This window comes from Photinus pyralis, unplaced genomic scaffold (genome assembly GCF_008802855.1).
Source record: "Photinus pyralis isolate 1611_PpyrPB1 unplaced genomic scaffold, Ppyr1.3 Ppyr1.4_LG4, whole genome shotgun sequence".
NCBI lineage: Eukaryota > Metazoa > Arthropoda > Insecta > Coleoptera > Lampyridae > Photinus > Photinus pyralis.
In genome coordinates this window covers 18,696,766-18,724,289 of record NW_022170511.1, presented here as the reverse complement: position 1 = coordinate 18,724,289, position 27,524 = coordinate 18,696,766, and the positions used below count along the sequence as shown (strand labels likewise).

The 27,524-nt window shown below is 36.8% G+C and overlaps 2 protein-coding genes and 1 long non-coding RNA gene across 6 annotated transcripts in view; 1 reads left to right on the top strand and 2 right to left on the bottom strand.

Moving 5' to 3' along the window:
* Positions 1-4,808: 4,808 nt before the first annotated feature.
* On the top strand, positions 4,809-5,592 carry LOC116169618. 3 transcript variants are annotated; one of them, XR_004145009.1, is made up of 3 exons: positions 4,809-4,887; positions 5,162-5,287; positions 5,370-5,592. XR_004145009.1 is itself a non-coding variant. In XM_031485761.1 (3 exons), exons 1-3 carry the CDS (start codon positions 4,923-4,925, stop codon positions 5,492-5,494), a joined length of 306 nt encoding a protein of 101 aa, XP_031341621.1. In that variant the 5' UTR covers positions 4,836-4,922; the 3' UTR covers positions 5,495-5,592. The 3 variants fall into 3 exon arrangements, 1 of the variants encoding a protein (XP_031341621.1); XM_031485761.1 differs by having other exon boundaries at positions 4,836-4,977; XR_004145008.1 differs by having other exon boundaries at positions 4,848-4,977; positions 5,066-5,287.
* Positions 5,593-16,114: 10,522 nt separating this feature from the next.
* Positions 16,115-16,946, bottom strand: LOC116169486. The gene is made up of 4 exons (XR_004144966.1): positions 16,841-16,946; positions 16,663-16,742; positions 16,434-16,559; positions 16,115-16,363 (listed from the first exon to the last, which is right to left on the bottom strand). It is a non-coding gene; the product is annotated as an uncharacterized LOC116169486 (long non-coding RNA).
* Positions 16,947-21,400: 4,454 nt separating this feature from the next.
* The window catches only part of LOC116168394 (transcriptional regulator ovo), a 64,196-nt gene continuing 58,072 nt past the window's right edge, over positions 21,401-27,524 (bottom strand). For both annotated transcript variants that reach the window (XM_031484201.1, XM_031484202.1), the window contains exon 4: positions 21,401-22,863. In XM_031484201.1, coding sequence (XP_031340061.1) covers positions 22,568-22,863 — 296 coding nt within the window. In that variant the 3' untranslated portion in view covers positions 21,401-22,567. The remainder of the gene's footprint in view (positions 22,864-27,524) is intronic.

Genomic DNA, 27,524 nt, shown 5'->3' with positions numbered 1-27,524 from the left:
CATGATTCAGATGTCGTTTATGCAAAATCAGCAAAATGTAAATAATATCAAATTGTGGCAAGAAATTCAATGATTAAATAGCTAGTACAAGAAAGAATAAAATGGTTACTACCTGTAAATACACCTTCAAAACACCACCACCAAAATAATCAAGAATAAAAAAAAAAAACGGGAACGCGTGTGCCTTCCGTTGACCTCGTCGCCATCTTCTTCTCATTCTCCCCTAGCTTTGTTACGAAAATCCCCTAGTATTCGGCATTTGCGCAAAACGGTCGTTGGTTATATACAGAGCATATTATATTTTTGTTTCAAATGTAAACGTGTGTTGCCTAACCATCAGGGTGGATTATCACAAGGAATACTCCTGTATTCCGAGCGTCGAGCGAGTCAATTTACTCCGCTCGTCCTTTGTCTTGTCAATCCATACAAGTGCTCCGACGTTTGTCTTCAGCGTATAGTGGCGTTCGTCCAACTACGGACGCCTAGACTACGGCGAGGCACTCTTGCTCGTTGGTATGATACCGACTTATACAAGGCACTGGCATACTCGAGGATATCCAGGGGTCGGTTCTTGGCATAGGACAGCGCGCGGCGCTACCCTTACTGCTGGGTCGGTTTGAAATTCGAAGTTAGGCCGGCCCCGCTGAAGAGGGCCGGTGATGGTGTGTTTGAGGTCTTGGAAGGGTCGTTCGGCATCTTTGGAATGGAGCGTTTCGGTTCAGGAGGTTGTCCAACGGTGTCTGAATCTCCGCGCAACGTGGTATGTATTCTCGCAGCCAGTTGGCGAGGCCTAGGAAACTACGAAGCTGTTTCCTAGAGGTAGGTTTTTCTGCCGCGCGAATGCTTCTACGTGGTCGGATCGAGGTTTGTTTCCTTCGGATTGAGTCATTCGATGGTCCGTTCCCCGAAACGGCATTTTCCCAGGGAAACACGAAACGGGTGTTACTGCAGTCTCTGCATTGTTAGGCATAGGTGGCGGTGTAACGAAGCATTCGGAGTGTATGATTCGAGTTTGTCGTTTGCGAGGACCACCCTGTATATTAACGATTGGTTTGGGCTTCGTTACATAAAAAACCGGAAAAACAAGTTTAAGGGCCGGTATTATAAAAGCACAGTTTAAGCGGAGATTAATCAATCGGCGATTGAACGTCAAACCAAGATTGAGTGTGGCTGCGTATTATAAACACCGTTGGAAAAGCGTTTGGTGAATCTCCGTTTGAGTTTACGATCCCTAGGATGGTAACACTGTGGGCGAACCAAGGACCAATCAGAGCGCAGAATTTTCAGTGGCCGATGCATCAGCTGACAGGTGATGACGTTGTTTACGTTCTTCGCACCGATCGCGCCTGCACCGTTCGTTCTTTTCGTTTCTGTGCCATTTGCCGCTGCCGCTGTGACTGTGTTGATCTGTTCATCGCCTTGCGAAATCGTTTTACATAGCGCTATTCTGCCTGCCACTGTGCCAATGACAGACAAGGGAAAAAGCGAGTGGCTTTTACGGACGCGGACGCCCATCAGCAAGCGGACTGCGTTCAGTCATATTTGAAAATAAAGGGACAGACCACAGCCGTCTATAATTACAAGCCGTGCTGAGAATTATGGCAACACTGCATGGTAGGCCGATTTCCGGTGTATTTTATGTGTGTTTTGGGTGTAATATTGCTTTTTACCTGTTTTAACAGAGCGAGATTGCGACAATTTGTGTTACTCCGTACGGAATGAACAGAAATTATTATTCAGGTAAGTTGCTAAACGAAATATATCGATTTATTGTCATAACCTCTAAAGCAGGCTACTCCTTAGTGGACCCTTTACAAGCACTTGTATTTGTTCAAAGTACCTGTACAAGCTCAAATATGACCTACACACTACGTGGTACGTAAGTACGGTAAGTGTTTATCGTGAAAGAATACAATAATTATTTGATTAGTTGGTATTTCAGATATTCTAGCACGGACATGTCAAGTCGATTTTCTGAAGGAACCTTCCGACTTATTCCCAGGAGTTCACGGTACGGGAATTTGAAGTCTACGGGGCTCCCCTCTTTAAAAGCTTCGTACCTAGACCCACTGTACCGACTGGCTTAAAATCTGCCATTCCGAATCACACCTGGTCGTTGATAAAACCTCGCTGATGCACATCGATTTACTGTCCTTTTGCCGAAATTAAGTGCCCAAGCATGTGCTTCACCTCGACCTCTTTCGACAGAAGTTCACCAATTTCGGAGATCTCGATGGAAAACACATTATCATGCAGTTACCAATTTACAGCGTTCCGAATTTTAACGTCAAATAAAAATGTTATTATCCATTTTTGTAAATAAATTAAATATATGTACAATTGTAAGCTGCGTAAGTATCTTTCTTCTGTATTAAAACCACCAAGGCGAAACACATGAGAGAGGAAAAATGCAATTTTTCAAGAGCAACAAGACGCCATTAAAATGATATCGGCCCACCGATTGACGTTCGGACAACGTTGTCAAACTTCTCATCATGGCTTGTAATTATAGACGGCTGTGGACAGACGCCTCTACTACCAAGAACAAGGTTATGCATCAGGATATCATCAGATATAAGTTTTTTGTTTGTATCTATATCCCTAATCATTCTCTGTGAAAAACCTCACAGGTAATGAAGCTGGAGCTGGTGACGACAGCCTCACCATTGATGGGCAATTATTAATTAATTAACACACCCAGTTGCGCAAAATGTTTGTTTGGGGGGCAATTAGTGCTCTAATCCTGTTTTCTAGGGACCTAACAATATCCTTGGATAACCGAAATCTCTGCCCAAATTCCTCTTCATCCCACTTGCCGAAATGATCAACACGTTCTTTAACATTTCTGCTCTCCTTCTAATGAACTCATCCTCTGCTGAAGAGTAGAAGAGTCATCGTCGCTTAAATGCCCACAGTAACCGACCTTTTGCACGTCCAATTCCAATTATTTCCTTTTCGTTATAAATCGAAACAATGACACAAAACAAAATAAACTGGTTATGATCACCTTAATTCTTTACACGTTCGCGCGCCTAATCTCCGTTTGGGCCCCAAAACCCGAGAAAATTGACGGATTGACTACAATCGGAGATTGAGCTCTGGTTAAGACTCAAGCGGCGTTTATAATACGCGCAATCGCACTCAAACTACGATTGAACGCCAATCTTCGTTCAAGCGGGCTTTATAATACCGGCCCTAAGAGATACACTGTTTTTGACATGATAAATCAACATGTCGGATGTTAATAAAGATTTTTTCGAAATCTGTCTTTTTGCTTCTTTAATGTTTGCTTAAATATTCTCTTTTGTTATCTTATGCTCAACTGTTTTAGTTAAAACATCTTTATTATTTATTTTTTCTGCATTTTTACCGCAATAAAAGCAATTCGAAATAAAATCGGATTATCTTGCTTCCTGATTCCTGAACAATTTCTTTTGTTCACTGTCTCTTCTTCCTGCTTGTTTTATAGCTGATGCAATTGCGTTGGGCCTGTTTAAAACTTGCAAAATCTGAAACAAGAACGTTAGTTTTACCGGCCGTTGGCCACAGCAAATGATTTGAGATGTAAAACCTGGATAAACTTTATGATGATTTTATATATCATTCCTGTAAAACGATCAACAGGGCCAGCTTAATCCCATCATCTGTAAAACAGGCAGGAAGAAGAGTTATTGAACAAAAACAAATTGTTTAGGAAGCAAAAGAATTCGATTTTACTTCGAATTGCTTATATTGCGGTAAAAATGTAGAAAAAATAAATAATAAAGATGTTTTAATTAAGGCAGTTGGGCACTGGGTAATAAAAGAACATATTTTAGCAACATTAAAGAGGGGAGAGAAGACAGATTTCAAAAACTTTTTATTAGCGCAGATCCAATACGTTAATTTATTTGCAAAAAAAGCTACTTACCTACTGTCAAAAACGGTATATCTTAAAACTGTTCCCCCAGTTTTTGCCGCTTTTCTATTGGAATAATATTTTTTATTTTTGATTATTAAAATGTAAGTCGTTACGAAAATTTTGCTACCCCGCGCACCTCTGTACGATGAAATAAAATAGATTTTTCATCCCTTTGAAAAATAGGTGGATTTTTTTCAGAAATCGTGAGATCTTGGAAACGGTTCAACTTTACAGGCCCAAAAAATTATCTTCTTTTTATCATAAAACAAGCTATGTTTCCTCCAAATTTCAAACCCCTACGACATTTTTTCGCAAAAATAAGAATAAAAAACAAAAAAAAAACAGTTTTCCGGTTTTTCTATGAAAATTGGAGGTTATGTGAAAATAGTGTAGATACAAAAGTTGCTCATTTTTTTAATCTCCATAACTTTTGCGTTTAACATTTTTGTCTAAAATTAATAGTTTTCCCACAATTTGCAAAACACCACTTTCCACCCCTTTCAACCCCCGTGATTTCACCCGCGGAAAAATTCAGCTGTTTTAATTATTTTTTCCCAATTTCTATTCATTTCACCTGCCTGAAAAACTCGGTTTCGCCCGGTAACTAATTTTTTTTTTAAATAAATTATTTTAGAGCTATTTAGCCTGGACTAACAATGCTGTTTTACAGTAAACTTGTGCATGTCGGACGGAACGTTGACAATTTAATCCATTATTTTGAAAACTGGCGGATCATTTTAGATGGCATGAGTCTTCCCTTTTCAAAGCCAGAGAGCGCAAACGGATGTTACACAAACAAAATGCGTCTAGTTTTCAATAACCAAGTCTATTGTGAGTCGTATAGTATGAAATATTGAGAATATTTCGAAATCTAATCTAAAGTACCACTTTAGGTTACCTACCTATATACAATATTGTTTCAGTAATCTAACTATGTAATTGTAACAGCTGAAATCATATAAATACTGATCCAGTTTTTATTTATTGTTATACTAATTTCTTTCTTGCATTTGGACAGATCATGAAGCATCTTAATATTTTGTTGGGTGTGGTTGCCCTATGCGGTGTTACTTCAGGTATGTACAACCTTCTAATAGACTAATAGAATAGGGCAACCACACCCAACAAAATATTAAGATGCTTCATGATCTGTCCAAATGCAAGAAAGAAATTAGTATAACAATAAATAAAATTAAAAATGACAAAATATTATTATATTACGTACAATTTGTAATCAGTACCTAATCGATATAATGTTAGGTCTACAGTGCTACAGTTGCGAAAGCCCATTCCCAGAAGACCAATGCCACACTGCAGGTACCAACCATGCTACGGTTACATGTGCATCAGGAGAAAATTACTGTGTTTCGTTATACTTCGAGGCCGGTAAGTACACCATACGTTAGTAATTCATAAATCTGTACCTACCTACTTAATGCATCTACTTGTTCTTTTTATATTATTGCAGCTGGTGAAACATTTGGCGTCAGAGCATGCAAGACAACCAATCTTTGCGACCAGAGTGTTACTTTTAAGTCGTGTAATTCCTGTACCACTGATTTATGTAACACGGCGGCCATAGTAGTTCCTTAGATTAGAATAATGGCATGTTCTAATGTTTGATCCTTTAATTACACAGTTAATACCTATACCTAATTGCATGTGAATGTTGGTATTATTTTACATATTTATGTAACACAATAAATACATTTTCCTTATCATAGTTATTCTGACCGCTTGTCTGGCATTCTTTGGTTTTTTATTATCACGGCCTACTCCTGTTTATAAACACGCACTTAATTAATGTGTAACTATTTTTGTAACAAATAAAAAATGGAATAACCTAAAAACCACGAAGTTTAGGCACAGAACACCCCTTATAAAAATTGATGAGCACACAAGAGACTATCGAATAGAGAAATAAAATAGTGGTAATTCCATTTGAAAAAAAATAGTTATATTTTGAAATTTGGAAACTTTACTATTTTTTATGAACACCCTGTATCACTAAATCCAATTTTTTCATTACCATTACCTTTTATTCAGATTAACATTATTGATCAAATGTATTTCTTAACTTTAAAATCATGTTCGCTACGATTTATCAAAGTAGGGTTTGCTTATGGGGAATTATTGATACTTGATGTCGCCGCCTCTCCCAGGATTCAGTCAACTGTCGTGGGCATGCGTCCCTGGTAGACACTAACAGGGGTGCATCTTCACTATTTTTGTTGTCATCTCGCTGGGTCGCGAAACAATGTGGTGGATTTTGAGGATTGAGGAGGTTGTGAAGGGGGGAGGGGGGGGAGGGCTAATTGGGTTTTATCCGATGCGCACGGGTACGGCAACAGCCTCGCCACTATAGAATATCTACCTTAGAAGGAACTCTGCTTTCACCGGGCGTTCATATTAGCATTACTATGATATTAGTTTCCGATGTCCCTATCCTTTGGTCTCGTTTCTTTCCCTCCTTTCCCCCGTGTCCCCTCCTTTCTTATTGTTGTCCTCTCCCTGCGCTGCTTTCTGTCCCCTCTTTCTCCTCCTCTTGGCTACTTGTGCTTGTCTTATTCCTCCTCCACCGGACCTCGCTCAGAACACGTCCGTTCGCCGCGAAACACGAACTCGAACCTACCAAGGGCTTCCTTAATGGGCAAAGGGACATCCTGTATATAACAAACATTATTCAAGTTTGCTTCATAGGATGTGAATTTTATTTCACATAGACACAGAAATGGAAAAAGTTGAATTGTCATTTTAATTTTAGTTATTTATTGTAATCTTAGTTAGCGATTGTTTAATTAATTTAATTCTATTTTTTGTTTAAAAAGGTAGAGTTTTAGTTGTCCGATTTTTCTTTTTTTTTCGAATGTGATCTCCAATTCAAAATTTGAGTACTGATTTCATTGGAAGTCGTGCCCTGAGAGTAGGTAATTTAAAAATAGAACGAAACTAAGTTTGTAATAATCCAGAGTGAGTAGCCGCCAAGCTTCGCATGGCCGCACATTGTGCACAGCCACATCAGAAGTCTTCGCAATACAATTTCCCATCTACGTACACAAAGCACACGGAGTGAAACCATAGTATCCAGTTAGGCAATTAATTACAAGTGTCATTAATAGACAATAACCGCATTTTTTTGAGTTAGACTTGCTCGTTTGTAAGTGTTTGTAATAACCGAATGGGCGTCGTAGAAACCGCGTTGTTATAAATATTTTGTAGCATTTTTTGACATTTATGTAAAGTTCACGTTTTGTTCTAAAATTCAAGATTGTTGATGCATTCTATTATTTTTACAAATCTTAACGTGCTATGCTTATGTCCAATCAATCTAGTGAATTATTATTGGAGTGAAAAAAATATGTGTTACAATTACGTATTTCAGCTGCTGCCTCATCCCCATTTACTACAGTGTAGTTTCTTCCAGTGGGTATTTAAGGAAATAAAAATCATTTCGTTTACTATAATAAATAAATATTTTTGGTTTATTTATCTTTTTATACAGTGTGCTCGAAACAAGAGGGTCACCTTATTTAGCGAGAATTTTTTAAGCCGCGTATATTGCATGTGTTTCAAGATCATGTACTTTAAGAGGGAGACGGTATTATTTTTTTTTTATTCTCCTTTAATTATACAATCTGCCATATGTAGCTTATTTAGCAATAAGTATTTTATAGGATTGAATTAATGATTACAAAATGACATATGGGACAGAATTCCAGCGAAGTCTCCCCTTACATTTTTAATATGTAATGTATGCTATGAAAATAATATAGGTATTTATTAGTGGTTTACTCATGATTTCGTTGTCAATTTAGAAAAATTATTTACTTGTTATAGCCAGGTTGCCGCTTTAGTAATGCAAGATAACTAATACCTGGCGACTTAGATAAGGAATGTGCAAAAAGATAAGTATTAAGTATGTAGCGTAGTGTTTTTTTGTTTTTCCTCGCCATAAAGTGCCGTATGAAAGTTAAGATCATGTTTTATCTAAAAAAACGTGTACACTATTACATTGATATTAGTAACAGATTTAAATTCAAGTAGGTATTAAAAAGGCGTGACGATTTGCGACGAAAATCTATCTATAGTTGCAGACGGTCACTCATCGACAATACACTTACTTTCGACGTCGACAATGTACTGGGTGGGGAAAACAATATCGGTACAGGAGATGGAAAATTGCAAAGGCAGATTGAATTTTATTCGCTAATCACCTCCTGATCCTGTAGATATGTAGTGTATTATTATTCATGTAGCCCAAACTAGTATCTCTAAAAGTAAAACAAGTGACAAACCAATTATGCAACCCATACCTGGGTGCAATTCTGAGGTTAAACGGTCACTTATAGCGAAAGAAAAACGCGTTTAAGTATTAATTTGATTAAAAAACTTGTCATGCAGATTAAAGCCATAACAGTGAAATGCATGGCGGTTATGAACATCTTAAAGGTGCTATCACATTCTAAATGGAGTGCAGACGTTCAGTGCTGCTGAACATAATATTACCTATTATATTGATATATTATAGATTATATTATATTACAGATCGACTATGCTATGGGGCCATCATTTATTCCTTGGTGCGTAAATGAGAGTGATTGACACTAGATCTGGAGAACAATATGGACATTAGATATTAGGTATTATATTAATACATTTTCTATTAAAACCTCAAAATGTGTCATTGTTTCCTGTGTGTCACTGTTCACATCTTTCTCCTTTTATTTGCGTGTTTAGGTTAGGGTGGCCCGTAAGCACTCTCATGTATGTGTACGTCTTGGTGTATTTTACTAATATTTGACGACCGCGAGAGAGTAACTCCGGAAGTTAGAATACAAAACGTATTGTAGAGCTACGACAGTAAAATAAACTGCGACTCTCGAAAATTCAACTGTAGCAATTAAGTTAAGTTAACCTATAGTCTCTCGTGTCCATGGCTGATATTGATATTCCATTCTTAACAGTATTATGCGTTTCACATGGGGTCGATGTCAGAGGGTATTACGAGACACAATTAGTAGTTACGGATGTCTGAGTTTTACACCAATGTCATTACGCGGGAACTGAAGTTAAAATGGGACCCCACAAGCACAATAGTTAGCTTATATTCATGTTTACAAATTCAAGATCAGTACAGAGTGAAAATCTGGTGGATCATTTTCGATGCACCACTTCTAATAACAAGTCTAAAGGGCCCCATATACGGAACGATCCGTCGTCACGATCGATCTGAATCGATATCGTGACGATAGATCGCCCAAAGCTTACCACTCACACACGAAACGATTGGTAGTTACGATCGATCGCTTACAACCGAACCATCGTGATTAAATAATTTAATACGTCATACGTGCCCAGTCGAATCGTTGATCGCAATGAGCCATACACTGTCGATCATCGTTACGATATTCACGATTGCATGCGTTTTTGTTGCGATGTCCGATATCCCATTCGATGAAGTAAATCGTTAACGATCTTGACATACACTATCGATCGGTCTGAAACGACGGATCGGACAGATCGATCGTACCGTGTATGGGGCCTTTTACATTTTTGTAAGATAGTGAACGCAAACGAATGTTACACACCACTTCAGGTTATACAATTGTATCTGCAATCTAGCTATGTAGTTTTAAACAGCCAAAATCATACAAATACCAATTCAGACTATTTTTCACTCAACGGTTTTTATTTATTGTTTGGTATACAAATACAAGCTTTTCTCTCGCATTTGTGCAAATCATGCATCTTAAAATGTTGTTGATTGTTGTTGTCCTATGCGGTGTTACTTCTGGTATGTAAACGACCAGATCCCATTAAGTACCTGAGACGAAAATCATATACGACTTGTCTAAGGAAGCCAAATTTACGAATTCGAACATATGCAGGGAAAAAGGAGACACGGTTTGGTTGAGCGGTTTTTGTTGCAACATTTAAAATTCTGTAATATTTGACCTGTTTGCGCATGCGTTTACCTAGTTTTTGGCTTATCTGTCAAAAAGCGATCGATTTGTCGTTATTAGAAGGAGCTACCATTACAGTTTAATGAAAACCATTTCTTAGAGATGATTTTTTAATTGAAATTGTTTATGTTTACCGGTATAACGCTGCAATTATTAATAAACTGGACGATTCAGTTCCTTCTTTCTGCGTGCTGCGGCTTAAACTTAAATTTGCAAATATGTACCTAGTCTGCATTTTTGTGGTTTTTTGAAGTCGCTAACTTGTTTGTAAACTAACATTTTTTCGCCGTGAATGAGACGGTCACAGTCACAGGGGTGATAATAAACTTCAGTTACGTCACCTAATGCTGTGACTGATCTCGAATCTCAACTATAGGCTAGGAATTCCCATACGAGGGTCCATTGTTACCTGCTCCAGAGGCGGAACTTTGCTAACACAAGAACTCTTCGGTTTAGCATCTATGTGTGACATATGTATAAGTTGCAATTCCCTCACTTCCACATATTTTTTTGTTATAGCTTGATTTTATTGCCCCAAAGATGAGTTACATCTTACATCCTATGCAGTTCACCCTTTTCCACAATTTGTGTCAGAGCCGGCTTTAGGCGTAAGCGGTGTAACCCGTCGCTTACGCCGCAGACAAGAAGGGGCGCAAAAATTACTCTTGTTTAATGACTGACGGACCAAAGACGTAAAAATCCGTACACGGGAAGCATACTCATAAATAACAGACGCGTTATCCCTTCGGAAAACTCTGTAGCATTTTTGTACAACTTTGCTTTTCAAAAAAATGTGAGAACACATAAACCTATAAATAGGTAACCTAATGTGCAATTCCACTGAATTGGAATTAGCCAGATATTGCCTAATAGGCGGTACGAAGTTCGCTAGTAATAAATGAACCTCTATACAGGGTGTTAATTAACGTCATGCAGATATTTCTGGGGGTGATACTCGTCAAAACAAGAAAAAAATGCAATTATATGCATTACCTAAAAGCCGTCGTTTTTTTATACAGGGTGACAAAGAAAATGCAACACCCTGTATATTGCGACCAGCTATTTTGATACTTTATTGTAGAGATTCTAAAAAATAATTGATCTATCAAATTTGAATTTGAATTATCCCAGAACCTAAGAGAGAAAACGCAAAATACGAGAACAAAATTGAAACTTTGCCACCCTGTATAACAAAAATAGCGTCCTTTAGAACGGCGATTCTCAACCTGGGGGTCGCGCGGAGATTTTTGAGGGTCGCGGTAGGTACAGGACAGGCAAGACAATTTCGATTTCAATTCCGAATTCAACAAAATGCAAAGTGCATAAGAAAGTTGTGACGGAAACGTCGTTTTGTAGTAATTAAAACTTACATAGTCAGCTACAACCGCGGGGCTTCCGACTCCGAGACACCACAAGACAATAACAACATAAATCGCCCAATGTCAACATTTAGTTTTCTTTTGTTAATTATTAAATTTTTGTTAAATTGTCATAATGAATATTGACTTTATCGGAACCACTGGAAAGCATTTTTCAGTAGCTTTCCAACGATGTGTCACAAGTATGGGGTTGCCATTTCGAATTTTTGAAGAGAAGGGCTGGGGAGTTAAGGGGGAGCGGGGGGTTGTCACTCATAACGTCATTCTGGTTTACCCTCGTTACCCCCGAAACGGTTTTGCGCGATTTTCAATATATTCTTTAGTTTGGGAAATATGGCCGACTGCACAGTTTTAAAATTGACACCCCGTAGAAGGGCATTACATAACTGTTGTATGTATTCAACTCGCTAACAATAAATAAAAAATATTTAGTTTAGCGTGTAGTTCATTTAACTGGGTTCCTCAATGGCATTAACAATAGGATTAAGTACTAGAGGGGGTCGCGGTCATCAGACCCAGAAAATAGGGGGTCGCGATTACAAAAAGGTTGAGAATCGCTGCTTTAGACCACGCACATATTTGCATTTGCTGTATTTTTAGCGCACTTTCCAACGCATGTTGGAAGGAGCTATTATGGCCACTTTCTCCGTCCGTCGGCCGTCCGAGGCCTTAACTATACTTCTACATTTTCAAGATATTATAGTTCGTTCTTTTTGCATTTGGTAGCTAATAGCTCTGGCACCTCAACCAAGAACAATCTTGACGATTAACACGCATGCGCAAACTGCGCGATGTCAATTTTCTTATTTATGGAGATATTTCTTTAAAATTTTAACCACAGATGCTTCTAGTAAAGGAAAGCATATCGCATATTGTATAAATCAGATGTGCGCATGCGCAAACTACCTCAACTATCTTATTTATAGAAATTTTTTTAAATTTTAACCAGAGATTCGTCTAGTAAAGGCAAACATATCGCATACTTTAAACATCAGGTGTGCGCATGCGCAGACTACGCAGTGTTAAGTTTCTTATTTATAAAAATATTTATGCCATAACTTATTTTCTTTTGTACACACAAACAGTCCGTTGTATGACCTCTCCAGAGGTATACTGATGAATTCATGGAAAATGCGCTAAAGTTACTAACCTTAAGCCGAAAAACTTTTTTCATTTTTAAAAACATGCTTGCCAAAAGTTCACATTATTCAGGCTTTAGCGAGGCGGACAGAGGCGCAAATGTTAAGCAGGCCTTCCACGTGCATTCATTTCATCGAACTTGGAGTGTACACTCGTACAAAGAGACCAAGTTCGAACGTGGAAGTGGTCATCGCGCAAAGTTTGCATCGTTCTTGGTGCGGAGCGAAGAGTTTTGCCAATCCTAAATTCTTGGCGCGGAGCGATGCTGGGCGCACGCGTGGATGTTGTTGTTGCTCCTAGAGTTAAGGCATACCTAAGTGAGATAGATTTACGCATTGTAGTATATGAGGAAGCGATAACACATATCGTTGTTTTCGCGTGCACAATCGTACCGACCGCGACAATTTTGCAGAGTTGAACTCAGACCCAACATGTCGCGAAATTTGTCGCAAGAGTTTGTGAGCGAATCTTTTTTAATCGACTTTTCTATCAAATTTAGTAAGTATATTCGAATGTATTTGAATCCATTCAATAATAATTGACATAATTGTTGCCGTAGCTATTTTACTTTCTATATCTGTGTGCTATGCCAGGTTTTTTTCTTTTTCTAGCTTTTCCTTTAAGTTTGCCGTGCGAAACCAAGCCTCGTGCGTAATAAATTTCATTTTTCGTATCTTTTCGGACGCTCAGAACCGCCATATATAACACAACGTACGGGTGTCCTATATTCGTGCCATCCTACTGTGTTCTATCACTCCGCGACTGACAGGTGACAAGTGATCTCGCCCACACAGCCGCGATCAACAAATACTACATTAATAAGACGGTCATAGGGATGGTAATAAACTGCAAGTTACGACACCTGTGATTGATCTCGAATCTCAACTATGGGCTGGAAATTTCCGCACGAGGGCCCATTGTTACCTGCCTGTGCCAGGGAAGGAACTCTCCTAAAACAAAAACTCTTCGGTTTATAATTTATGTGCGATATGAGTTGCGGTTCACTAATTCCCATATACCTTTTTTTTTTGTTTTGACTAATAAGTTCATGTCATTTTCCATTCAGTTTTCACAAAAGATTTTATTACACCAAAGATGAATCATATTGTAACCAAGTTGGTGTAGGTATATGTATTCATTTCCTGTCTCTCTTAGTTATTTCTTAATCTTGTTAATTTTGCAAATTACTGTGTTAAGTAACTTTTTTTTATTAATTTTATTTTATTAATCAAATGTCAAGGTTTTTCTTAGCCGCACCCTTTTTTTACTGCTCTTTTTTTCTTGAGTGCGGCACCTTTGCTTTATGACTTATGTAAGGGTGTCACGGGCCAATTCTCGATTTCAAATTTGTGCTGTACCCAGGTCAGCCCCAAAAGACTGCGCAACTCAAGATTTAAATTCAAAACTTTCCTTCCCAAACTAACTGAACCCCATGGCACATGATCGTCTAGAGTCTAGACAAAGCTACCTAACCTGAATAACGACCACTTACTACGTTGTGTTTTTAAAAGTCGCTACAAGATATGTGTTGCTTGTCAGAGTGAGGATCAAGTAAGGAATACAAATAAAACAAGTACCTACATGCTTTACAAACGGAGATTTAATCCAAATAATTCGCATTGCAAGATTAAATTTAGAAAATGGTAGTTCACCGAGTACAAATATAACAATAGGCTGGGAAAAAAAGAACTGACCAAAAAAACAGCCAAAAAATTAATATTGAACTTTATAGCAACATTAGTTGTCTGTAATAGCATGAATGTATATTATGATGGTTGTCAAGTAAATTTATAAAATATCACAGGCTCCACTGGGATTCCTAAAGAATTAACATTTGACACACATAATACAAAAAACAATCATTAAAACATTCCAATAAATTTACATACTAAGTTTGGATATTGGATGGCCAGTCCAAATCCCACACCGAGTAGTGTTTTACAATACATCCTACGAATTAATCATCTGGGGATACAAATCAGAAATAAACGTGTTTATTAAAAAAAATCTGATTAATCCTAGTCTTTAGTTGCTCTGGTCATGACATGTCAGTATTGTATGAAAACGCTAGGAGTTGGCCTCTGAAAAGAGCATTTCACATAGGATGAATACCCCAATGGATACAAAAAAATAAAGGGCACAACGGGAACACGCCGTACGCTTTTAGCAGATCCCTGCGCAAGTGAGGGCGGGACTTGCCTGCGCCCTCATGTACGACTAACCGGGACCCCAACTCTTTCATTCACACATCGCTATTCGCTAGGACCAGTCCAACCCACTAGTTATAAAGTGCCGGGTTATATACGACAAACAGACTAAAGAAGGTGGATTGCGATACTCGGATTTTGCATATTCACATACATCCAGCGTCTACACTAAGAGAGAACAGGTTTCTGGCATTAGATTTCGCAGTAAAAATTGTCCGGAGATCCTCGACGAACAAGGACAGTGGGGTGCAAGGCGGCATGCAATTTCACAGCTTTCGCACCAAATTGCAGCAGTAGTCTATAACCAAAATATTAATAAAACAAATTCATTGGTTTGTATGACCCCTCCCCCCTAGAATTTTTGTTATTGTTTCACTTGTGCTGAAAATGATGTCATAAATATGTGATTCTCTTTTCATTGCATTTGAATCGATAAGAGACAAAAAAAGTATTTTACAAATTTTACATACTTATTTGATTTGCTCATACGAATTTATTAGGTTATTCCCGTTACCATTAAATATGACGAACTGATACTCGGAAGCTCGGCAAGGTTTTATTTTGAAATTGAGTCCTTTCAAAGGGAAAAAGAAGCAGACAAAACCTGCAGAGAGCTTCTAATGTCTTGGCAGTATCCTTTTCGATTGTATTGTACAAGAGCAGTCTACAAATGGGAAAAAGTCTGGTTCATACCGCGCAATTCCCCTACTTACATGAAATACATCAATATTTAGCCATCATAAAGTCTGGGAACGGGAAATAACCTATCAGGACCAGATACCTTACAAGTGATTGACAACTTGGACGGTCTAATAATAATGAACAATAGGACGATAGTGACACCTTCACAAATAAGTTTAAACGTCAATGTGACAATATGCAAATAAACTACTAATTTACGACCTGCGTTAATTTTACTATGCCGTCATAAAGTGTGACGAAATATTCAGCACCAGTGAAACAAAGTATATCTGCTTACCTGGCCCATTGTTCCCGAAACTTGTTTTCAATCTTGACTGTAACAAACTTTGTGTATATGCACTACTATCTTTATTTGAATTTATTAATGAAATGTCAAGGTTTTTCTTAACCGTACTCTTATTTTTCCTTGACAGTTGCTCTCTCGGCAGCTTTACTTTTAAATATTAACGTCCATCGACTAAATTTTCGGGTTTTCAGAATCTTCATTATTTATAGTATACAAACTTTTGGCCATTTTCGTTTTTATTTTATGTTCCTTGCCTACCGTACTTCAGGTCATCGCGTTGTTGACAACTAACGTAGGTGTTTGATCATGTGCCAATTTTCCATTTCAACTTTAAGTGGGACTTCTTGAAGGTAATAGCCATTCGGGTGGTCATTGAAGTATGAAATTGGCGTAGAACTATATTAATGTGTAGTACGAAGGTTCGCTTATTCGTACCACAACGATACAGAAGCAGATGTCGCTGCATGACATAGCTTCAGAGTCGTAAAGGAGGCACGATGTCATAGTATAATAAGTTCAGAATAACTTGAAGGAAAATAAATAAAAACTATTTATTGGGATAAATAAGTAAGTAAAATAAAACCAATATTCACAATTGCAATAGTTATAGGTACTATCTAGGTAATTAAAGGATCAGTCATTAGAATTATACATCATTCTAATCTAAGAAATTACTATGGCATCTCTGTTACAATGATCACAAGTACAATAATCGCACGACTTATATGAAGAGTGGTCGCAAGGATTGCCTCTCCAGCATCCTCTGTAGGCAGTTGTTGCATCACCTATGATATAACACAAGGAAAGAGTGGGTGCAGTAAGTATTTATAAATTAGTAACGTATGATTTACTTACCGCTTTGAAAGTAAAACGAAACACAGTTATCTTCTCCTGCTATGCATGAACTGGTAGAGTGGTTTCTACCTGCAGCGTGGCAGGCGTCATTTGCAGTCGTGCTAATGCAAAAATAGCACTGGAGACCTAACATTTTATCGATTACAAAGTGTACGAAACATAATAGAACGTTTATTATAGACTATGATAAGTAATAAATTTGATACAATGGTAATAGGCAAGTACATACCTGAAGTAATACCGCATAGGGCAACAATAAGCAATAAAATGTTAAGATGCATGATCTGTCCAAATACGAGAGAGAAACTTCTATAACAATAAATAAAAACTGAATTAGTATTTATACGATTTTGGCTGTTTACGTTTACATAGCTAGATTGCAAAAACAAATCTAAAGTGGTACCTACCTACTTCAGATTAAATTCATGCTACGAATCTAAATACTTTGGTGTAAGTATTGAAAACTAGATGCAATGGTTTTTCTCATTTTTCTGTATTATTTTCTAATTTCACACCATATACAGTCATACAGGGCCGCTATTAAAAATGGAATCAAAGCCCTCACGCTCAAACCGTTTGAGATATAGACATGAAAATTAGAACACTTCTATTTAAAATTATTTCACATATTTTGAGGTTAAACAATTTTTTCTGCATATGGTTTTTGAGTTCGATCGCCACCTTGCCATACGCTTGGCTGGCTAATGTATTGCAATTTATATTGAGATCCCTTCCAAATTTAACAAAAAAGAATGACCCTCGGAATGACCATTGAGCAGATACAGTCTAGGTATTATCCGTGAGAAACAAATATTAATTTTGTGAAATATGAACCATTTCTCTTCCATTATTTTCTAATTTAACACCATTTATGCGATTAAGGTAATAAGAAAGAAAAAAAATGTGCAAAATTCTTGACAGAAAAGCTTCCTAAACTCAGACCAAAAAGCGCTCTTCACCGTTTATGTTTTCGCACGCTTTTTTAACTTTTGTTTGTGTTGATAACACTAATACATTACTAATAATTCATTTATTAGTCAGTAAACACAAATCTCCTTATTCAATTCAATCGGAATGACATTTCACTAGGTACTTATTCTTTAAGAAGGTACGCCACCCTAATTAAGTTGTCAACGACCTTCTTTTTTGTCGGCGGCCTGGCGCAGATGTTAGGTTCTACTTTTCTTTACAGTATTAATATTAACACAGATTTTAGTCTTTAAATCTATGATATTAATTAATCATTATGAAAACTGCAGTACACTGATATTTTATCTTAAGTTCTTTGGATTAAAACCAAAAGAATGCAACGCCCGACTTTCTGCAATCGCTCATTCTAAGTATTAACCGTGCACTAAGCTGCTAGATAGTTTTTTAACTTTGACATTTTTTTCTCCGCTTTGTTATAATAAAACGTAGCATAATTTTGTTGTACACAAATAGAGTCTTTCGAATAATTTAATAAAAATATTGCTTATTTGAAAAAAAGTTATATGACGTCACGGCGCTAAAAACTTAGATATTGAAAAAAAGTTTTTGTCAGTTTTACATCCTTTATAACGCCTAATGTATGTACATTCGCAACATTTTAACGAAATCATAGTAACCGTTTTGACGAAAAATTTTTAGTTTTTTCACGATGACATTTTTTTTCTCAGTTTTTTTGTGATGAAACCTGGCACAATGTTTGTAGGTTGTATACAGAAAAATAAGGTCTTTCGAATTTAGGTTGCTATTTGAAAAAAAAAGTTCGATGCCGTTGTGGCGCTCCAAAATTTTTTTTTAAATTTTTGCCAATATTATCATTATTTCGATACTTTTGAAGTTGAAATCAATATAGCGTGTTGTTATACCTATCTATTGTCATTTGAATATACGAAAAGGACTACGTTTGTATTATGAACAACAGAATCAGTACCTTAAATTTTTCCGCCTGATTAAAGGCAACTCAACGTACACATTATTTCAAGTTTTTATGGTCGGTTTCTCCAACATTATTTCTTACTTCACTTCGACTTAAGTTCAACGTTACTAAGCAATTGATTCATTTCGACCAAGCACGACCAAATAACACGGCGCTATAACTTAAGCCTTACTTAAGTTTTGTTGGAGAAACCCAGCAATCGTATAATTATAAGCTTTGAGTCTTTATTCACCGTGGCTTTGAGTTAGGTACTAATTCTCGCTCAACGTCATAACGACATTACCGTGACATAATCTGCGGTATATCTTCTATTCTTATGGCAATAATTCTAATATTAAATAAAAGAATATTTGGTTATGAGCTGTTTCACAGTAGACCAAAGTCTTGCGGTTCCAGACGAAGAGGCATTTTCATAATTTAATGCTAACTAAGAGCTTGCAAGTTTTCTTTTAACTTATTTAGTTCTAACATAAAATTCGTTGATTTAAAAAAAATTTTTATAATACAAATCATACTCATTTCGAAATGAATTTAGAACGGTCGGTGTTGGAAAAAATAGTATAAGTAACACTGGATCAAACTAGTTTTTGGTCCCTCAAGAACATTAACTATTCTTTCGAAAACAACAACTCTTTTTAATCCCTTGTTACTTATAATATACTATTGCATGTTGCTTGCACGATATTAACTTTTTTAAATTATATTTTACTTTTGCAGTTATTAAAAATGCCAAACTTAATACCTACAAACCAGTGGGCTGTGAACTACACAAAAGGAAATTGACGAAAGACCTTTTACGGTTTCATCTAACAACTCGCATGATTTTTACATGCAAACAATATAACAAACGCAGACTAGAGGATGCGGATAAAAGAAAAAAAATTAAAGATTCGATAAAGAAATTTAAAATTGTATAAATAAATTTGAGCGGCATAGCTGTTATTTTATTTCAATGACAATCTTGCACCCATCTGAACGCTTTGTTGCCTACATGCAGGCGGAAAAACTTTGAACATTTTTTTTGTACTGGAGAAACAAAATGAAGTTGCTGCCGTAAGGTAAAATCATAATCCATGGGTACACTAACACATTGTATAAGGTACAACATCAGAAATCTTTAAATAATGATTATATACACAAAAAACGTAGTATCTCCCATAAGACTCCATAGTAAAACCAGCCTACGACTGGAAGGTAGGCAATAAGCATGCGAGGTCAGATTTGGTAAACGCGCTTCCTATATAAAACGATCAGAGTGCCGCCACGGTTATGAATGAATGAATGAATCCACCTTGGCCAGAACCTTAACGACGGGCGTTTTTATGTTAGGCGATGGGCGTTATTTAATAATTTATGTACAGGGTGGCTATCCATCGTAGAGGCTTGCGGTAAAAAAATTTATCACTAAAACGGCCACGAAAAAAACCCGGAAAATATTTTTAAATTTTTGAAATGGCCGCTAGGGGGCGTAACTGCAATCTGGAATCTAAAAAAATGATGTCTCTGTGAATTCCGCTATATTAGCCTAACAAAAAAATGGCCGGTCTTTGAAATCGACGATAATCTGAACCTTTTTTGTTTGACAATTATTGCTGTATCTCTAAAAATGAAGTGGTGGGGGGTATTCAAAGGTTCATGGCATGACATATCGTAGTATATGTAAATCTGTGGCACTACTCTTTGACGAAACACACTTTGGATGCCCCACGTTGAGCGCTAATATTCCCCAATTATTTTTAGCGCATTTTTGCAAATTTATTTGTACAAAGTAGCTTTTAATCTCACTTTGGCTGGCTGGCTGGCTGCAAATCTGGGCGCGTAAAAGAACTCTTGTAGAAATAAGGCAACGGGTGTACGTGTATCTACAAGGCCGTGAAATTTGTCAACCTTAGGGACATGGCTACATGATGTGGGGTTGGCGACATCTGGGCGTCATCCTCGAGTGTAGTATACTAACGTGAAGGTTTTTCAGTTTTTTCCTATCTTCTACTACAGTTTTGGTCCGATTCTTTTCAAATTGGTGTCGTCGGAAAGATGTTGTAAACGCGCACAACTCCTGCGTGGCGGAATTTTGTTTTTTGTCCTAGGGGCGAAATTAACGACCTTTTGCGAGGCGCGCGCGCGTCTTCGAGAAGTAGTCAACTTCGGGCGCCTTTTACCTTCCGTTGCCAACTCACGCGGTTTAACGTTTCGTAAATCTCGAATCGCTGTCTCTTTTTCTCGTGTCGCCAATAGAAGCGAATTGCGGGTGAACGGGACGTCGGAAGTGGGTACCGTCAAAGGGAATGTGGTAGCCCCCGACACTATCTTACTGATGGTGGAGTCAAAACTTTAAAAGCGAATTGCGGGTGCACGCGGAAAGTGGGAAACGGTTAGTGAATGTAGTAGCCTTCGACAAGATCTGTTATTGATGGTTGAGTCGAAAGTGGCTAATAGAATACTGATCTGCCACACAAAAATGCGCTGAAGTCCCTTCGATCTCACACGAGGACTTTGATAATTTTTATTCTAGCGAGCGCTCTTTTGATAGTCGACCATGGATGCCCTTAACATCAAATAATTCTTCACACACAAACAGCCGCGGCTTAACAATTCCTGAATTCCATGTCCAATAACAGCAGAATTTGGTACAATTTGACTGTTTTGTCGTTCATAGTATATTCTTGGTAGAACGCCTATCTTTTAGTGACCGTGGTACGCAGTTTTTCGCTGCGTCTTTATGTCCATATGTAGACTTTATTAGCGGTATTAGGTATTTGTTACGCTTTTCTTAGTGTGGCCGAAAAATTGTAGTTTTCTGAAATTTTCAAAAAACTAAGTGTGAATTATTTATTTTCAGGCTCAAAGATTCACAGACCCCAAGTTTTAGATTTTTCTAACAATTTAATGTGATGCTTCGTCTCAGAAGTCAAGGAAAAATATGGCTTACTTTGATTTTCACTATATCATTCCTGCTAAAAGTAAAAGAATAATAAAACGAAAAAGAAAAATGAATAGATATTTTATTTATAACAATATAAATTAGGAAACACATTTTGTAAGTTGTAAATGTGTCAGTGATGTAGCCATGAATGATTTACATTAAAAAAAAACTTTACGTATGTTGTGGGAAAGATGCATTTTTAAAATATGCTTACAGCTACGTTATGATCTTAAGGTGATGTAAAAATATCATCGAAATTGATCAACTAAGAAAATACAGTCAGAGTCATAATTTAAATAAAATGTACACTAAAAATACTGTGTTGTAAAAAAGAAGTATTCGATAGATTAAACTTTAAATTAGGTACTGGCTAAGTCATACAAACAAGGTTGAACCATAATCCAACGTTCGGAATAGAAAAGTACTTAACACTAACTTATATACAACATTATCCACACAGCATATGTAAAAATAATATATTTTGTCATATTTTTACAGATGCATTCAAGATTAACAAGAACAGTAAGAATCGAAAAGAAGAATGTGTCTCATTGTGTAGGTATTGCAAAATTAAAATATTCGTTGTAAAAGCGTAATAAAAACATTAAGTACAAGATAAATCACAAGTATAAAACAAGCTTTTCTAAAATAATAATACATACGGTAGAGAACTAATCATCCTGCAGCACCGCATAGTGATTTACAATCTATGAAGCACCAGAATAGTTTATAAGGAACGTGTTAAAGTTTAGAAAATATTTCATTGCCCAAAACCTTTACATTTTGTAATATAGAACTGTGACGAATTAAGATTCCCGATATTAAGTTTTTTTTCTAAATTCTAACTTCGTTCCATTCTTTCTACAACTTCAGACTTTAAACTAGATTAACTTAATGTAGTAACCCCATATACCTGTCACCTCATTGCACAGAAAACCCGATTTTATATTGATTTGTTGATATTTGCAACAATTATGGATATATCCTGTTATAACTACAAATATGTGTAGGTAATACAAAAAATTTTAAGTATGAAAGTAAGGCTCCATCAAAGGCGTTACAATTATGATGTAAGGTACTTCTTTTCAGTTCAAATTATCACAGAAGAAATGTTTGTCTCTCCCTCCATCGCTAGAAATCAGGTAATAAATAATTTTGACAAACTAGCAAAGATTATTAAAAAAAAGAACTGGGAAAAATGTGGAGACAAACTAGTATTTTTTGAACATTTACTGTTTTACTTTTTCCTGGACGGTATAAGGTAATGTCAACGGTATTAATCAAATCTTACGTACGCACTTGCAACAACATGTTGGCGAAATTTGAATTTGTAAATTTAAAATGTCTTTTGTCGTAAAATTTTAAAAGAGCAGGACTATAGGGGTGCTTGTCTTTTAAATGTAAGTAGTGTACTTCCGGTTCGTTCGTTGTATGTCCGCATTCCTCGCAGACGTACATTTTGGTCCTTCGTTCTTTGTACGCGTACTGGTGTTGGACGCCGTGGACCTTCAGACAGTGAGACTCGAGTGAACATCGCTGGGTAAACGACTTTTCGCATAGGTTGCACTTGTATGGTCTTACACCTGGAAAGAAAAATAAATGGTCAATATACACCATAAATTATTCAATAATAAATTTTGTATGTAGGATAGATATCCTATAACAAGTTAAAAAGTAATCGTAAACGATTTACATAAAGCGCATTTCCACTTGCATTCATTTCCCATTTGTAAGATGCAACTTCTGTTAAAATCGTAAAAATCCGCCCACAAATATGAAAGATAGCGTTGCACATGGGCAATCCATTGTTGACGTGCTACTTCAATTTCAGTTTATGCGAAGAATTTTATTTCAATGCTTTTCTAAATAAGAAAGTTGGAACTGCGCATGCGCAAACCTAAATTTTAAAACTAATGTTAGATTTTCCTTTGTTCCAAGCGCCTAAGTACCAAATTTCACTTAAATAGTTCCATAGATAAAAAAGTTGGCACGGCGCATGCGCAAAACCAAATTTTGAAATTGGCGTTTGATTTTCCTTTATTCGAAGTGCTTATGTATCAAATTTCGTTTAAATTCTTCCATAAATAAAAAACTTGGCACTGCGCATGCGCAAAACTAAATTTTGAAATTGGCGTTTGATTTTCCTTTATCCCAAGTGCCTATGTATCAAATTTCGTTTAAATTCTTCCATAAATAAAAAAGTTTGCACTGCGCATGCGCAAAACCAAATTTTGAAATTGGCGTTTGATTTTCCTTTATCCCAAGTGCCTATGTATCAAATTTCATTCAAATACTTTTATAAGTAAAAAAGTTTTCAATTCGGTTTATAAATGGTCGAGATGCGAAAAGGGCACTGTGAATTTTGAATCGATTCGATTCAACTTTTGGCATTGCGTATTATATGGCTAAATCTATGCCCATATTGAACTTCATGCAATTCAGTTCATAACTAACGGAGATGTAAAAGCGATCGAACATTTCTAAACAAAGTTATCGTTCACACGGACAGATAGATGGGCAGACAGACAAAGGAACAGACGGAGAGACCAACCGGCAGGCGACAGATAGCAATGCAAAATTATAAACGATCTCTAGGATCGTTAATAAACGGCAAAAGTGTAAAATTATAGAACATGTAAAAAAACGGTTTTTTTTTTTTTACAATAACTTTTTTTGTAAGCGGTACAGAAAAAATTCCTTCCTTGGTACAAGACTCGACACCATAACGAACCAAATAGCGAAAAAAGTAGAACAATAGCTCTTAAGATAAAAAAACTAGTAGCGTCGCAAAGTTAGCGGACGGACGGACGGACGGACGGACGGACAAAGTGGCCACAATAGCGCATTTTTTTTTTATTTTTGTGGAAATGCGCTAAAAAGCGCATTTCCACTTGCATTCATTTCCCATTTGTAAGATGCAACTGTTGTTAAAATCGTAAAAATCTGGCCACAAATATGAAAGTTAACGTTGCACATGTGCAATCCATTTTTGACGTGCTAATTTCTGTTTATAAGAAGAATTGAATTTCAATGCTTTTCTAAATAAAAAAAGTTGGAACTGCGCATGCGCAAATCTAAATTTTGAAACTGGCGTTAGATTTTCCTCTATTCCAAGTGCCTATGTATCACATTTCATTTAAATGCTTCCATAAATAAAAAAGTTGGCACTGCGCATGCAAATTTCATTCAAATACTTATAAATAAAATAGTTTGCAATTCGGTTTATAAATGGTCGAGATGCGAAAAGGGCACTGTGAATTTTGATATGGCTAAAGCTATGCCCATATTGAATTTCATGCAATTCAGTTCATAACTAACGGAGATCTAAAAGCGATCGGACCTTTCTAAACAAAATTATCTTTCACACGGACAGATGGAGGGACAGACAGACAGACCAACAGACAGACGACAGACAGCAATCCAAAATTATATACGATCTCGGACCGTTAATAAATGGCAAAAGTGTAAAATTATGGAACATGTAAAAAAACGGTTTTTGTTTTTTTTACAATAACTTTTTTAGCAATAAACGCAGAAAAAATTCCTTCCTTGGTGCAAGCCTCGGCACCATAACGAATCAAATAGCGAAAAAAGTAGAACAATAGCTCGTAAGATAAAGAACTAGTAGCGTCTCAACCGTCAACGAACGAGCGGACGTACGGACGGACAAAGTGGCCACAATAGCGCATTTATTTTTTATTTTTGTGGAAATGCGCTAAAAACGATTAGTTTAGGTTCCAATTTACGCAGTAGCAGTGATGGAAAATAAACACGAAACTCATACAGTTACCTCGATAATTCGATGCTACTCTTTTTGGTATTTAGAATAGATATTATAGTGAAAATGGAAATGGAATGGAAATAATAATATAAATAATAAACTTTTGAGGATCTCAAGTGGATTTTATTGCATTTTACGTGAAAGGGCGCCTCCCATCGGAAACTTGCGCAAGCCAAAAATCAAATCAAAAGTCCATTTTATACCTAAGTGGAAACTTGACAATGAAACAAGATGAACACTGCCCTTCAAACACTACATACCTACTCCAAAGTTAACGAAAATAGTTATTTATATAACAAGAGCGCGAAGTTCAATTTCGCGCATTGAGACTGAAGGTATTTTGACGAGGCGAAGCCGAGTTAAAATATCAGTCAAATGCACGAAATAACTTCGCGCTAGCGTTATATACAATATTTTTTCTACAACTGAACCGATTGTTAATTAAATTGCTGTTTAAGTTTAACTTTGTCCCGTGCGCGAAATACTTTTTTTCACTGTTGACGATTTCGCGCACGTTGTCAAGAGCAACCTTACTTATTAATTAACCGATTAAAAATCTAGTACTTCGCGTTTCGAAATCCGTCAGAAAATGACAGGTTTTTTTGACAGTTGTAGAAAAAATTATTTTTAAAGCGCATTGTATATCTCGTTTTATGGAATTTCGAGACCGCGCTTACGCGACATATAAGGCATTCGAACGAATTTTCCTTACTCATCCATTTTGAAATATGGCGGAGTATACACACAACATCTTCGGTGTCGCCCTGTATATGATGCAAACCCAATAGAAGCTTTAGAAGTGCTACAAAGTCGCTTACACTTCATTATTTAAACATACCCAGTAATTTATCATTTTGTCCTGAGGTACCTACAATTCATTCTAGACTACAATTCCAGAGAAGAACCTTGATTTAGTTGGTGGAGAAGCATTGGCAATCACGCCCACTTAAAAATAAAAGGCAAATAAAATAAATAAGAAGAAGATTTGTGTTGAACAACCTTTTCTTATATTCAAAAAGTTAACCCGTCAGGTGCTAATCTAGTGGCGCACACCCTCTAATTCCAGGTAAGAACGCCGGCCCTGCGTTTGAGGTGGCTTGCTGCTTATTTCGCGGATATAGGAAAGAACCATGACTTCTGTCAATTTTGCACTGCATGAAAACCTTCTTATCATGGCTGCTATTCTTGACTGAAAAAGTTAAGGGCCACAATCGCATCCCTTCCAGTAAAGATAACCAATATAGCAAAAGGTCAGATCTAACCATGTCCTCGTATTATCTGCTCATTTTCTGTCACGCGTCGTGGCATACTCGCCTCAGAGGCAGCTGCTGCTGTTGGTGAGAAGTAAAGAATTCAAATTTCTCTTTGGAAAATACCGAAACAGCACCTTGTTTTCAAGAATTGCTTAATTTTCCACTATAGATTTCTTAATAATCACGACCATCTTGTGTTGCTGAGTTTTTTTAATTTTGAATTTTTAAGAAACTTGCCAACTTACCTATACCTTTCTTTTAAAATAGGAATTAGGGAATCTTAATGCTATGTTCAACAGCGAAGGTAGTGTGGGATCTTTCCCCACTAAACCCTTTCTCCCTAGTTTAAATTCGTGTGAGATGGAGGGGGGGGGGTTATCAGGTGAGATGTCTGCTTTCAAGATTTCAAACGACAAGTAACGTTAGCGTATAAGTATAGATCGAGGCACCGCTGGAAAAACTTACATAACGAAACAATGCAGTTATTGTCCAATACCTAATTAACTTTTTTTAAAGATACTTTGCGTACCATATCCAGGACCTTCAGATACCTTCTGGACTGGAAAAGTTCCGACTAACTAACAATGCATTTCATGTACTTTATGTAAGAGACTACGGAATGTTATTTTTCACAAATGGGAAAGAAGTGGAATCTATTTGAGGTGGTCATTCTTTGGCTTATCAAATGTTGTATTAAATTAACGTCGAATTTAAATGATTAAAGTTCAAGAGGAGCTTTTTCTCCAATTGTTAATTTTTGTATATTGTAAAATTTGTGTTTAGCGTGTTCCACAGTTACCGGTCTTGCTCCAGATTTCCCTCTATATCTATCCTCAGTGGGCAGTGATTTGGAATTTTCTTCTTCTCAGTTCTTTTGTTCGACGAATTCTAGGGGAACTCGGCATACCTTTGGCTTCTTCATCGTTGAGTCTTCGTCTTCCAGCTTCTTGTATTTACTGTATTTGACGTTATGTTGCTTCCTGTGCTTATTTTATTATGTACATTTTGCAAATAAAAAAATATTATTATTATTATTATTATTCTTTAAATGCATTCTGTGTAAATTTGTAGGAACTCTTTCGGACTCTGTATCCTGGTCTCCATGCCCGATCCGCCCCGCCTCTCTTTGATGAACAGTCTCAGCGTTGTCGAGCTTCTGTTTCGCCACCTACCGGTCGATTGGTCATCCCTATATCTCAAACACGTGCAA